General features: G+C 35.6%; 1 protein-coding gene and 1 long non-coding RNA gene across 9 annotated transcripts in view; one reads left to right on the top strand and one right to left on the bottom strand.

The window, feature by feature from the left end:
- The window catches only part of LOC144313745 (MAGUK p55 subfamily member 7), a 301,577-nt gene that overhangs the window by 79,325 nt on the left and 208,159 nt on the right, over positions 1–14,093 (bottom strand). For all 8 annotated transcript variants that reach the window (XM_077896973.1, XM_077896977.1, XM_077896981.1 and 5 more), the window contains 5 exons: positions 5,303–5,384; positions 4,645–4,730; positions 1,485–1,559; positions 1,062–1,258; positions 518–582 (listed from right to left, as the gene is read on the bottom strand). In XM_077896973.1, the coding sequence (XP_077753099.1) occupies positions 518–582; positions 1,062–1,258; positions 1,485–1,559; positions 4,645–4,730; positions 5,303–5,384 (505 nt within the window). The remainder of the gene's footprint in view (positions 1–517; positions 583–1,061; positions 1,259–1,484; positions 1,560–4,644; positions 4,731–5,302; positions 5,385–14,093) is intronic.
- On the top strand, positions 7,163–12,945 carry LOC144313345 (uncharacterized). The gene is made up of 3 exons (XR_013379008.1): positions 7,163–7,213; positions 7,897–8,052; positions 12,675–12,945. It is a non-coding gene; the product is annotated as an uncharacterized LOC144313345 (long non-coding RNA).

The raw sequence follows: 14,093 nt of genomic DNA, 5'->3' as shown, positions 1-14,093 counted from the left end.
CCTCCATCCTTTTTCTGCTCTTATTTTGATTTAATCTCATTTTGTAACAACTCCAAACAGGCAGATTAAAGGTTAGAGTGACTATGATTTCTGGATAAGCAAAGAATAAAAATAACTGTTCTTAGGCACAATGGCCTTTGTCAATGCCCAAGAAAGTGGTAGATTACCTCCCCCTGATTTTATGTCTCACCCAAACCTTCTAGCTTTGGAGAAATAAAGGAGTTGCATTTGAGGTTACATTTATAAAACACCAGAAGTCAAGAAGAGTACTGTTGCTAGTTAGTTTCTTAAAGTGTGAGTCATGGGTTTGTTGTAAACAACCGCAAACACCCCTTTCTTCAAAAAATTCACTTTAATATTCTACTGTGAGTTTCTTATTTGCTTGGTTGCCATGAAATGATGATCCCAAAGCTATTACAAGGCAATACAAGCTCTCGTTCTACCACAAACACCTGCTTTAGTAGTCAAAAATAAACAGCAAGATTTGGTTACTCTGCATTTTTATTAACAAACTTACATGATTTCCTGCTGGAAACTTTGAAGGGCTGAACTAGTATTTCTGGTCGTCTCAGAGCCAATCTCCTGGGGGAAAAAGAAGGTCAATGCCTATCAATTTTCAGTACAGATCCAAGATTAATATAACACCAAAATATTAAAAGTCCCAAGGGGAAAAAAAAATGGGAAGCCAGGGGAAAAAATGAACACAATGCAATCTATTCAAATTAAAAAATAAATCATCTACTTTCAAATTTTTATAAATCACCCTCCTCCAAAATCACTCTTCTTTTTTCCCCCACCTTTCACATCAATACAGTTTCAGATATTAATGTGCTATTTTTCCATTTGCTTCATAACAAAAACTGAATATGACCTGGTCCTGTCATATTATTTTTGGTCATTATTCATACTTAGTTAGACAAAACAGAAATCCAAACCTGAGGGATAAAGGATTCTAGAGCAAGGCTTTAGTGCTTATTTTATCACAACTATCCTCGAGTGATATTTTGCAGAGAACAAAAGGTCATTTGAAGAGAGACCATTACTGCATGCCAGTAGCTCACCTTTCCTGGAAATGCTTTGAGGGAATCAAACCTGCCCTGGGATTGGCATCACCTGCATGCTTTGCTTGCCACCATGTTGCATCATCTTGGCTCATAATCTGAAGAATATCTCCCTTTTTGAAAGAAAGCCCAGCTTCCTTACATGGAATTGCTTTATCCTCATTAGGGTTATAGTCAAAGAGGGCTTTGATAAACATCTGGAAGAGAGTTTCATTTAAAAGGAGTAAATATAAAAAATAAAGTGGAAGGGCCAACATTCTTCTCTAAGGATCATTTAAAAAAAAAAAAGTTTTTTTTTTTTTTTTAAAGAGAATACGAAAATGAACTTGTGACAAAGTGGGTACGTGTTAGACAGGGAAATATTAGCACCCCCCCACCACCACCACCAAAACAAACAAAAAAATATTTTTAAGTAATGATTACCTTGCCTTCTTTGGATGGTGTCTCCTCTTTGATGCTGGGTATAATCTTAAATGTAATTGCCCCCTGAGACTGAGCCTGAAAACAGAAGAAAGACTTATCAGAGAACTTCTACAGGCAAGGAAAAAGAAGGCAAAACAGGTAGAAAATGGACTGACTGAAAAATTTATAAGCCTGGGGTTTCTACTCTTAGATAAGCCAAACTGAGAAAACTATTTTTGTAGAAATTCCTGCAGTATGAGAATGCACTCAAGTTTGTCAAGTAAGTTAAAAAACACTAAACACTAAATCCACTTTTACCTCCTGTGCAGTTTCAAAATGCCGACGAATACATTACCATCCATGTTGAGCTACTTCAAAATAGAAACACAGAAACTGCAAAGTGCCTTACACAGACAATGTTACATGGTGAGGACAGATGATATGCAAGGTTCACATACATTTAAGTATTGGCACATCACGTTTTTAGGGACAAGATAGTTGTATTGTCAGTAACTCAGTTATAAATGTACGATTAACCTATACAGAATATGTATATACATTAGCTGCAATGTTCATCAGAAAAAAATAATGAACATTCACTGCTATTATATTCAAGTTAGTAAAATACAAAATGTAATAGATTAATTAAAAGATGGAAAGATTAATTACCTATTAATTTAATTAAAGCAAAAACAATACATGCAGTGCTTTTCTGACCGTCTCAGACCAGAGCAGATCTCCCCTTAATATACTCTCATGTCGGGCAGCCCCAGTGGCGCAGCGGTTTAGCGCTGCCTGCAGCCCGGGGCGTGATCCTGGAGACCCTGGATCAAGTCCCATGTCAGGCTCTCTGTATGATGCCTGCTTCTCCCTCTGCCTGTGTCTCTGCCTCTCTGTCTGTCTCTATGAATAAATAAATAAAATATTTAAAAATATATATATATACTCTCGCGTCTTTCTGTTTCTTTCTAGTATGTCTCATAACTGTGCTAAGTTATCATTTATACAATTATTTCTTAATATCTGTTATCCTGGCTAAATTCTTTTTTTTAAGATTTTATTTGTTCATGAGAGACACGGAGAGAGAGAGGCAGAGACATAGGCAGGGGGAGAAGCAGGCTCCATGCAAGGAGCCCAATGAGGGACTCGATCCCAGGACTTTGGGATCATGCCCTGAGCCAAAGGCAGAAGCTCAACCCTGAGCCACCCAGGCATCCTCCGGCTAAATTCTAAGGCCCATGAAAGCACTAAGTATCTGGCACATATGTGAGAGGAATGAGGGAGGAAAGAAAAGAGAAAGACGAGATTAGGCAGATAAAGGAAGAAGGAAAGAAGGAGAGAGAAGGGAGAATGCAGAGCTATCTCTGAGGCTCACTCTCGTAAACCAGGGCTCTGGTCTGGGGGAAAGGAGGAGGAGGCCCTGATTTGCATTTGCCAATGTCCATGGACCATAGTCAACTTCCATTTACCAGTGTGAAGTCCCTGAAAGCCCAGCTGGGAAAAGCTGCACAGAATCAGCTCTTGCAAAAATAAGGAGGCAGCTCCAGGAGAGCACAGAGACTCAAGTAAAACAGGGTTTTAATAGTATCGATCTATCTATCTATCTAGATATCTAGATTCTATCTAAATTCGATCAGAATTTTACAGCAGGACCGATTTCAAACTGGTAATATCACTATTATTACCCATCATAAAACAATTCACCAATCTTATTAAGAATTCATATAATATTGAATTGTACAGGTAGAGAGAAAGCAAGTCTTCTTTATGACCTCTTCCAATTCTACTACTTTGTATGTGTGTGCATCTGTGTTAATGTGTGCAAAGCCCTTAGAACAGTGTCATTAAGGGTTCAACCACTATAAGAATTACTAGTATTACTAAGTCCTACAGGTCTATCAACCATTATGATTGCCATCACTTGGATGTACAATGGATTAGTCCATCAATGTAACCTTCTTCCTATTCCTAAATATTTTTTACAATCTTGCCTATATAATACATCTGCCAAATTATTTCCTACAGGTCAATTCCCAACAATTGAATTTCTTGATTAAAGGGTAGGCAAATTTAAAATTTTAATGGTTTCAGATAGCCATATCAAAAGGATCTACTAAATCCATCCCAGTACTGGAAGCATATAAGTAGAACTATGTGCCTAGAATCTGCTGACTATAGCTATTATTAAGCTTTTAAATTTTTCAGATGGGTTTTTTTGTAAATTTTTCTCTAAATATTTTTTCTCTTATTAATTTTTATGAACTCTCTCCATGTTAAAACACCTATCACATATTGACAATATTTTTTCTAAGCGTCACATGTCTTTAAAGTCATATGGCATCTTTTTCTATAAACAAAATTTTCAATTCTTGCAATCACATCAGTTATTTTTCTATTTGTATTTCACATCAAATTTAAAAAGTCTTCCTTCATTTTTTGGATTTTTTAAAAAATATTTAATTCTTTGGAATCTGTTTTGGGTGTAGTGTAAAATAGGGACTGACTTTATTTTTTCTACTTGAATCATCAATTTATCCAATACCATTTATGAAATGACTTCACTGTTTTCCCATGGATTTAAAATGCCACCATCTTAATCATTACTAGATTTTTTTATACACAGGGTCTGTTTAAGATACTAAACTCTATTTCTGTATGTTATGTTTTCACACATTAACAGAGACAGCCTTCCTCATTTTTCTCCTTACAAATGAACTGGAGAATTAATACTGTCAAGACCTAAAATAATTTTGTTCTGTTTTAGATTTCACAAGACATCTAAATTAGTTTCACTGTTTTAGACACCTTAAAAGCACAGCCTATAGTCTGGCCATATCGATGAGAGAAGGGAAAAGGAAAATGCATCACGAACAACAGGGTAGATGCCATCTATTATGTACCTATTTGGGACAAGCCCTGTAATAAAGTCTTCATATACATTAGCCCATTTAATCCTCAAAATACTCCAGTGAGAGATTTACCTCTTCTTGTTTTCATTTAGAAATGAAAACACTAAGGCAACACAAAGATTAAGGTATTTTCTGAGGACATACAGGAACTAAAATGAAACTGGGATTTCAACTCTGGATTGCTAAATCCAAGTCCTATATGTATAACCAAGTCTGAAACGTACTGATTCAATGTCATTTTTTACTACAATTTTAAAATGTTTTCAGCTTACCAAAATCTGAATTATTTCCTCAGGCCTTTTATCCTCGACTGGAATCCCATTCACTTCCCTAAGTTCATCACCAACATGAATAAGACCTGAAAAGTAACAAATTTGGTAGTAAATTAGCAGAGTTACCTACAAAAGAACTGCTATTTGCAACAGTGTCCAGACTCAAAGCACTGTTTGGTTCCCTTAATACATTTGAGGAGACCTTTATGCTTCTCGGGTTTCAGATTCTGTGCCTCTCAACAGCAATGAATCAGGGACTACCATGTTATAATGCCGGCAAAGAAATGACATCAGCATCCTGGTCTTTGTCTAGAAATGTACATGATTTTCACCTAATAAAAGAATTTTTATTTTGTTTCAAAGGCTGCACACTTGCAGTAGTATTTTTCAAAGCAGAACCACTTGAAACAGATCTTAATATAACTTTGGAAGCCCATGTAAACTTAGATTGTAGAGTGAGAATTATTTATTTCAATAGGTTCCTACAATTCAATACAGAGAAGAGTATCTTATTATTCTGAGGTATTACATCAAATGATTGTTATCCTCTTACTTACATGTTGGAAATGTTGCCCATGAAATACAACATGACCCATCCCTGCACCTAGTGTTGAAACCCTTACCACTTCATGTTTTGTTTTGTTTTTTAAATCCTTACCACTTCTATCTGCAGCTCCTCCTCTCATGATTCTAGCCACAACGATGGCTCCAGTCTGCTCATCTTTTTTAATGGTAGCTCCCTTTTAAGGAAAACAAAAAAAAGTACTTGTGAGTAAAGGTGTGCGTTGGGTGGTAGGAAAGGGAACAGAAATAAGGATATTTATCTGGAAAAAGTGAGAACAAATACAAAAAATGAAAGGTACGAGGCAGGAGGAATAGACATCATGCCCCTTGTCTTACAAACACTCCTCTCTTGGTACAGATTTTCTATCTGAATCTATCAGATGCATCATCTATGATTTTCAGCACAATTTAAGAATTTTTCAAATCTTTAACCTCTTCAACTCTATGAATAGTAGAAATACCTTCTTTCCATGAGAATATCTTGTATTTGAACGGTATTTTGTTTTGCCCCTCAACAGCATTTTCTCATCTCACTTTGTCTTTATAATACCCCAGGAAGAAGGTAGGCTGTACTGAGATGAAGTGAATACGAAAATCTTACAGAAATTAGAAAACTAAAACTCAGCTCATCTGGCTTTTAATTTAGTCTTCCTTTATTACTCCATTATGGTAAAGGAACTCAGCCATGATGACAAAGAAAGAGGAAAAAAAGACTTCAATTCTGACTTAGTCACAGCCCTTACCTAATGTTAAGATAAACTAATGGAAGAAAGATTTGTTACTCCAAGGTCTTTATGTACTAGGGTTGTACTTAGAACAAAGAGAACTAATGTTTTGGCATGACATTAGGAAACAATTTCAAAAAGAGTCCAGAAACTCTTCATTTATGCATGTTCAGAAGCAAATTAATGGAATGCGGCTTTGTAAGAACACCAGGCATAAATGGTTACTTTGAACACCTTTTTATGACTTTACTTCTAAGAAACTGGCACTGGTGTTCCAGGAAAGCCTCTACAATAGCACCGCACAGCTAAAAAGATGCACATTAGGTGGTGGCAGAAGTCACACTCAAAAAGAAAGTGGAATTCTTCTCACATATCAATAAACACATGTGTATCATTAAAAAAAAAAGATATGTAAACAAAACTAGGAATACGTTTGTAATACGTATATTTCACATGACAGCTATCAGATACATATCTAATAATGGTAAAAAAAAATCAAATCATTAAATGATCAGATGATTTTGTGACATTTTTCATCCCCAACTATACATTCATCCAAAGACTAAAATGAGCATCTCTCCACAATCATTAACACCAAACTCATAAAGACCCGTCACTTAACTGTAATTTCTGCCTTTAAACAGTTAACTTATAGCCAAGATGACTAGAAATGTAATATTTTTAAATAAAAACTAGTATTATTAAATAAACTTTCATTTTCCTTAACAATATCTCAAACCTTCCCATCAAAGTATGCTTCACGGCAGAAGGGTCTGGTGGCCTAATTTAAGATTAATTACCCATTTTTTAGATTGTTCTTTTTCCCACCATTTTCCTTTTGTACCTGAGGTAAAATTGGTATGTGACATTATATGACTTTCGGGTATACACCATTACAATTTGACACCTGTATGCACCATAAGGTGATTACCACTAGAAGTCTAGTTACCATCCATCCATCACCATATAATGACCCTGTTTCACCTATTTTGTCCCCTACCAACTTTCTGGTAGCCACCAATCAGTTGTTTATTATCTAGGAGTTAGTTTTGTTTGTTCATTTGCTTTATTCTAGGTTTCACATATGAATAAAATCATATGGTATTCGTCATCCTCTAACTTCTTTCACTTAGTATAGTACCTTCAACATCTATCCATGTTGTCACAAATGGCAAGATTCCATTCTTTTTTAATGACAGAGTAATATTCCATTGTATACATATATACACCACATCTTCTTCACCTATTCCTCTACCAGTGGACATCCACATCCTTTCCAGGTCTTGACTATAGTATATAGTGCTACAATAAACACAGGGGTGCACGTATCTTTTCAAATCAGTATTTTTATATTCTTCAGATTAAATAGCCAGAAGTGGAAAAGATGGATCATATGGTAGTTCCAGTCTTAAATTTTTAACAGTATGGGGAAGTTTCCATAATGTTTTCTGTAGTGGCTGTACCAATTTAGATTCCCATAAACAATGTACAAGGATCCCCTTTTCTCCATGTCCTCACCAAGACATATCCTATCTTGTCTTTTTGGTAATACTTATTCTAACTGATGTTAGGTGATGTGTGAAATCAGTTTTGAGTTGCATTTCCCTAATAAATAGCGGTGCTGAATATATTTTCATGTGCCTACTGGCCATCTGGATGTCTTCTTTGGAAAAAATGTCTATTCAGATACTCTGCTCATTTTTAATTAAGTTATTTTGTGGGGTGTTTTTGAATTGTAGGAGTTCTTTATATATTTTGGACATTAATCCCTTATCGGATACATGATTTGCAAAAATCTCCTATTCAGTAGATAATCTTTTCATTTCAATGATTTCTTTTGTTGTGCAGAAGTTTGATGTAGACCACTTTGTTTATTTTTGTTTCCCTTGCCTTTAGAGTCACACCTACAAAAATATTGCTAACACATGTCAAGGAGCTTACCACCTGTATTTTCTTCTTCTAGGACTTTTACAGTTTCAAGTCTTAAATTCAAGTCTTTAATGCATTACAAGTTAATGTTTGTATATACTGCAAGACAGTGGTCAAGTTTCATTCTTTTGCATGTGGCTGTCCAGTTTTTCCCAAAACCATTTATTGAAAAGACTCTTTTTTCTCCATGGTATGTCATTGGCTCTTTTGCTGTAAATTAATTGTCCATATATGTGTGGGTTTAATTTTGGGCTCTCAATCTGTTCCATTTATCAGTGTGCCTGTTCTTACACCCATACCAAACTGTTTTGATTGCTATAGCTTTGTAGTATAATTTCAAACCAAGGAGCATGATGCCTCAAACCTTGTTCTTTTTTTTTTTTTTTTCAAGATTACCTTGGCTATATGGGATCTTCTGTGGTTCCATACAAATTTTAGAATTATTTGCTCTAGTTCCATGAAAACTGCCCTTGGAATTTTGAAAGGCACTGCATTGAATCTGTAGATTGTTTTGGGTAATATGGACATTTTAACAAAATTAATTCTTCTAATTCATGAGCACGGACTATCCTTCCATTTATTTGTGAATTCTTCAATTTCTTTCATCAATGTCATAGTTTTCAGTGTATGGATCTTTCACTTTCTTGGTTAAATTTATTCCTAGGCATTTTATTCTTTTAAATGAGATTGTTTTCTTATTTCCTCTTTCTGATAATTCATTATTCATGTGTAGAAATGCCATAGATTTATGTTATGTTGATTTTGTATCCCCCTACTTTACTGAATCCATTTATCAGTTCAAACAGTTTTGGTGTAATCTTTTGGATTATCTATATATAATATGGTACCAACTGCAAGGAGTGACAATTTTAGTTCTTCCATCCTTGAATGCCTTCTATTTCTTTTTCTTGCTTAATTGCTATGGCTAAGACATCTAATACTGTGTTGAATTAACAGTGGCAAGAGTGTGTAATCCTCTTCTTGATTCTGATCTTAGAGGAAAAACTGTCAGGTTTTTACCATTGGGTATATTAGCTGTGGGTCTGTCATATATGTCTTTTATCTTTACTCACCTTGCTAAGTTTGGATCATATAAATGCAAGTTGAATCTTGTCAAATGATTTTTCTGCATCTATTAAGATCATATGGTTTTTATCCTTTATTTTGTTAATGTGCTATGCCATGTTGATTAATCTATGGGCACTAAACCACCACCCTTGGATCTCTGGACTAAAACCCACTTGATCATGGCTTATGATCCATTTAATGTATTATTGAATTCATTTTTTGGTAGTAATTTTGTTGAGAATTTTTTCATCAGTGTCATCAATGATATTGGCCTGTAACTTACTGTGTATATGTGGTATTCTTGTCTGGTTTTGGTATCAGGATAATGTTTCAAAAATAATAAAGTGCTCCCTCCCCTTTAACTTTCTCTAACAGTTTTTAAACAGTATGCATTAAATCTTTAAATGCTTGATAAAATTCATTTGTGAAGCCCCTTAGACTTTTGTTGGGAAATTCTAATTATTATTCAATATCCTTGCTAGTAATTAGTCTACTTAGATTTTTTTTTCTTTATGACTTGGTCTTGGAAAATTGTATGTTTCTAGGAATTTATCCATTTCCTCTAGATTGTCCCATTTGTTGGTGTATACTTGTTCATAGTCTCATGATTCTTTGTATTTCTGTGGTGTCAGTTGTAACTTCTCTTTCATTTCTGATTTTACTTGAATCCTCTTTTTCTTGATGAGTCTAGCTAAAGGTTTGTCAGATGCTTTATCTCTTCACAGAAATAGCTCTTAGTTTCATTGACCTTTTCTATTGTTTTGTCTCTTTCCTTTATTTCTGCTCTGGTCTTTATTATTTCTTTCCATCTACTAACTTTGGGCTTCCTTTTTGTGTCAAATTAGATTATTTTTACTTGAGGAAGGCCTGTAATGCTATGAATTTCCCTTTTAGAATCACTTTTGCTGATTTCAAAATTTTTGGTTTGTGGTGTTCCTATTTTCATTTCCATCCCCAGGTACTTTTTAATTCCTTCTTTGATTTCTTCAATGACCCACTGATTGTTCAGTAGCATGTTGTTTGATCTCCATATTTGGGAGGGTTTCCCAATTTTCTTCTTGTATTTGATTTCTGGTTTTATACCATTGTGGGTGGAGAAGATGCTTGATATTTCATCTTCTTGAATTTATTGAGACTAGTTTTGTGGCCCAACATTGTCTATCATGGAGAATGTTCCATGCGCACTTGAGAAGCATGTGTATTCTGTTCTTTTTGGATGGAATATTCTGCACATATCTATTAAGTCTAACTGGTCTAATGTACTGTTCAAAGCCATTATTTGCTCATGGACTTTCTGTTTGGATGATGCATCCACTGATGTAAGTGGAGTGTTAAAGTCCCCTACTATTACATTCCTGTCAATTTCTCCCTTTAAGTCAATAACATTTGCTTTATATATCTTGGGTCTCTATATTTGGTGCACATATATTTATAAAGGGTATGTCTTCTAGTTAGATTAACCCTTTTCATTATGTAATGCCTTTTTTGTTTATTACTATAGTTTTGTTTTAAAGTCTACTTTGTCTGCTATTAAGTATAGCTGCTCGAGCTTTTTGTTTCCATTTGCAAAGAATATATTTCTCCACTCTCACTTTCAGTTTAGGTATGTCTTTACTTCAGAAGTGAGTTTCTTACAGGGAGCATATAGACATGTCTTCTCTTTTTTATGCATTCAACCACTCTGTCTTTTGACTGAAATATGGAGTTCATTTAAAGTAGCTATTGATAGGTACATACTTACTGCCATTTTGTTAATTGTTTTCTGGCTGTTTTCATAGTTCCTGTCTATTCTTTTCTCTCTCTTCACTTCTGGCTCAATGCCTTCCTTTTATAATGTTTAGTTTCCTTTCTCATTTTCTTTTGTGTATTTTGTATAAATTTTGCATTATGGTTATTGTGAAGTTCACTTATAATTTCCTATTGTAGGTCTGTTTGAGTTGATAGCATCTTAAGCTGCACATAGTCCAAAACTTTACATTTTTCCTTCCTGCCTTTCACATTTTATATTTATGTCACACTTTACATCTTTTTATTTTGTGCTTCCATTAACGGATTTTAGTTAATTTTACTATTTTTGTATTTTGACCTTCACACTTGCCATATTAGTGACTGATCCACTACCTTTACCATATACTGACCTTTTCCAGTGACATTTTTACTTCCATATGCTTTCGTAGTATTTAGTGCCATTTCTTTTTCAGTTTAGAAAAGTCCTTTTAACATTACTTACAGAGCCAGCTTAATTATGATGAACCACTTCTGCTTTTGCTTAAATCTGTAAAACTTTTAACGTCTCCTTCAAATCTGAATACTAAACTTAGTGATAGAGACTTCTAGGGTAGAAGTTTTCTCCTTTCAGCACTTGGAATATGTCATGCCACTCTTCTCTAGCCTGCAAAGTTTCTGCTGAAAAATCTGCTGATAGCCTTATGGGGTTTCCCTGGATATAGTAAGTTGTTTTTCTCTTCCAACTTTTAAGATTCTCTTTTACCATTTTAATTATAATGTGTCCTCCTATGGATCACTTTGGGTTCTTATCTGGAACTATCTGGCCTTTATAGACCTGTAGGTCTATTTTCTTGTCTTAATTTAGAAAAGTTTTCAGCTATTACTTCTTCAAACAAGTTTTCTGGCCCTGTCTATCTTGTATTTGGACCCCTATAAGAGAATATTATTCCACTTGATGTTGATCCAAAGCTTCCTTAAATTATTTTCGATTTTTTTTTCATTCTTTTTTCTTTTTGCTGCTTTGTCTGTGAGACTTCTACTGCTTTTTCTTCCAGCTTGCTGATCTGATCTTTGGCTTCATCCTGTTGAGCTGCTCTAGTGTATTTTTCAGTTCAATTACTGTGTTGTTCAGTTCTGTACCTTGTGTTTGAAATTTTGTTGTATTTCTCTTTGTTGAGGATCCCATTGTGTTGATCCAATCTTCTTCTGAGTTCAGTGAGCATCCTTATGACCATTACCTTGAATTCTTTATCAGATACACTGCTTACCTCCATTTCATCAATGTCATTTTCTAATGATTTCTCCTGTTTTGTTTGGAACATTTTCCTCTATCTCCTCATTTTGCTTGATTCTCTGTGTTTGTTTCTATGTATTAGGTAAATCAATCACATCTCCAAATATTGAAGCAGTGACCTTTCAAAGGAGATGTCATATGACCTAGGAACTTAATCCCCTCTGGCCAGAGCTAGGTGCTCAAGAAGCATCCTCTGTATAGGATGCATTAACCTGTTTGCTATGGCAGAGCTATGTCTGCAATGCAGTGTGTATAGGGCTAGTGCCCAGCCTGGCTGTAACACACCTCTGTACTGGGCACTACAAGGCTGCACTGTGGCAAAGGGGTGGGCAGGGCTGTTGGGATGCACAGTTACAGTGTGGGGGTTGGCAGGACTCTCAGCTGGGGACATCCACGTGTCTAGCAGATTATAGGAACAGTACCCAAATGATTCCTACTCCCTCACCAACTTTAACAAAGTAAATAAGGTCACAAATATGGCATCTGCCAATGTCTCCATCCCTGAGGAAAGTTCCAAAAGTTTCCTGCCTCTCTGGTAAGCACTCTAAGATTTGTAAGTGGGTCTCTTTCACATATGGTCTAGGTGCTTTTAAATTGGGAGTTTTTGTGCTAGGTTTCTGGGTGAGTGAGTCTGTACATGAGCTCTTAGGAGCAAGTTCTTCATTTCTTAGAGTTCTATGTTTTTCCTGAATATAATCTCCAGTTTGTTGTGTTTACTGCAGGTCCTGTTGACTTATTCTGTGATTCAGAGAAGTTGACAAATGTTTGTAGAGAACCTACTCTACCACATTCTGTTCTAAGAGCTTATAATACATTGGTGAAACAAACTAAGCATCTCTGATGGCTCATGGAGCTGACATCTAACAAGGGAGAAGGACAATAAACAAAAGATGAAATAATTAGATATACATAGGTTAGAAGGTGTTATACTATATGTTGGCAAATTGAATTTAAATAAATGATTTAAAAAATAAAAAATGATAAACAACCTAATATTTAATTTATTTTTTTTTTAAAAAAAGAAGAAGAAGGTGGTAAACACTATGGTTATGAGAGAGGGCGGCGGTGGGGGGGGGGGGAGATCAAGAGTGCCAGGGCAGGTAAAAGAAAGATAATGTCAAGATGCAGGCCTCAATGAGAAGATGACATTTGAGTAAAGAAATATTAAAAAGGACATGAAGGAGGGGATGGCTGGGTGGTTCAGTTGATTAAATGTCTGACTCTTGATTTGGGCTGAGGTTATGATCTCAGGGTTGTGAGATGGAGCCCTATGGGGATCCTCGCTCCATGTGGAGTCTGCTTGAGAGTTTCTTGCTCCCTCTTTCTCTCTCTCTGCCCCTCCCACTTCCCTCTTAAAAAAAAGAAAAGGGTGGGGGAGATGAAGGAGAAATAGCACATAGGTGCTCAGATGAGGTTATGAATGGAATGATCAAGGAAGAGAAAAAAAGCTATTGTGGCTGAAGTGAAGTAAAAGGAGAGAAGTAGGAGGTGAGGTCAGATGGTTAACAGAGAGCCAGATCATGTAGGTCATTGTGAGAGCTCTGGACTTTATTCTGAAAGAAACAAGGAGAAGCTGAACAGCAGAAGTGCTATACTCTAACAGGTTTACTCCACCTACTATGTTAAGGGTGAAGGAATGTAAGAGCCAAATGAGGAAACAGGCTGGAGGTTGTTAAAATACTCCAGGGTACCGATGAAGGAAGCTTGGATCTGACTGGCAGAAGGAGAAATGATGAATAGTCTGGCTATATTATTGGTAGAGCCTAAAAGATCTCCCAGTAGACTGGAAATGGGACACGAAAGAAGAAAGGTATCAAAGACTGATTCTGACTTTTGGCTGAGCAATTAGAAAGATGGGATTGTAATCAACTAAGAGGAGGTATCCTAGAAGGGATATGGATTCGAGGACAAACATCAGTTTACTTTTGGACATGTGAAGACAGAGATGTCCACTGGACATTTTAATGGAGATATCAAGTACACAGATGGACATACACATTTAAAGCTCAGAAAAAAAGTTCTGGAGGAAAAATAGACCTGGGAATTACTGACACACAGAAGATTTTTAAAGCCATGGGCTGGATGAAATCATTTCTAGGATGTATAGATAAAGAAGAGCACTCCAGCACTGAAGGGTTACT

This window comes from Canis aureus, chromosome 5 (assembly GCF_053574225.1).
Source record: "Canis aureus isolate CA01 chromosome 5, VMU_Caureus_v.1.0, whole genome shotgun sequence".
Taxonomy (NCBI): Eukaryota; Metazoa; Chordata; class Mammalia; order Carnivora; family Canidae; genus Canis; species Canis aureus.
This window is presented reverse-complemented; position numbering and strand designations above follow the sequence as displayed.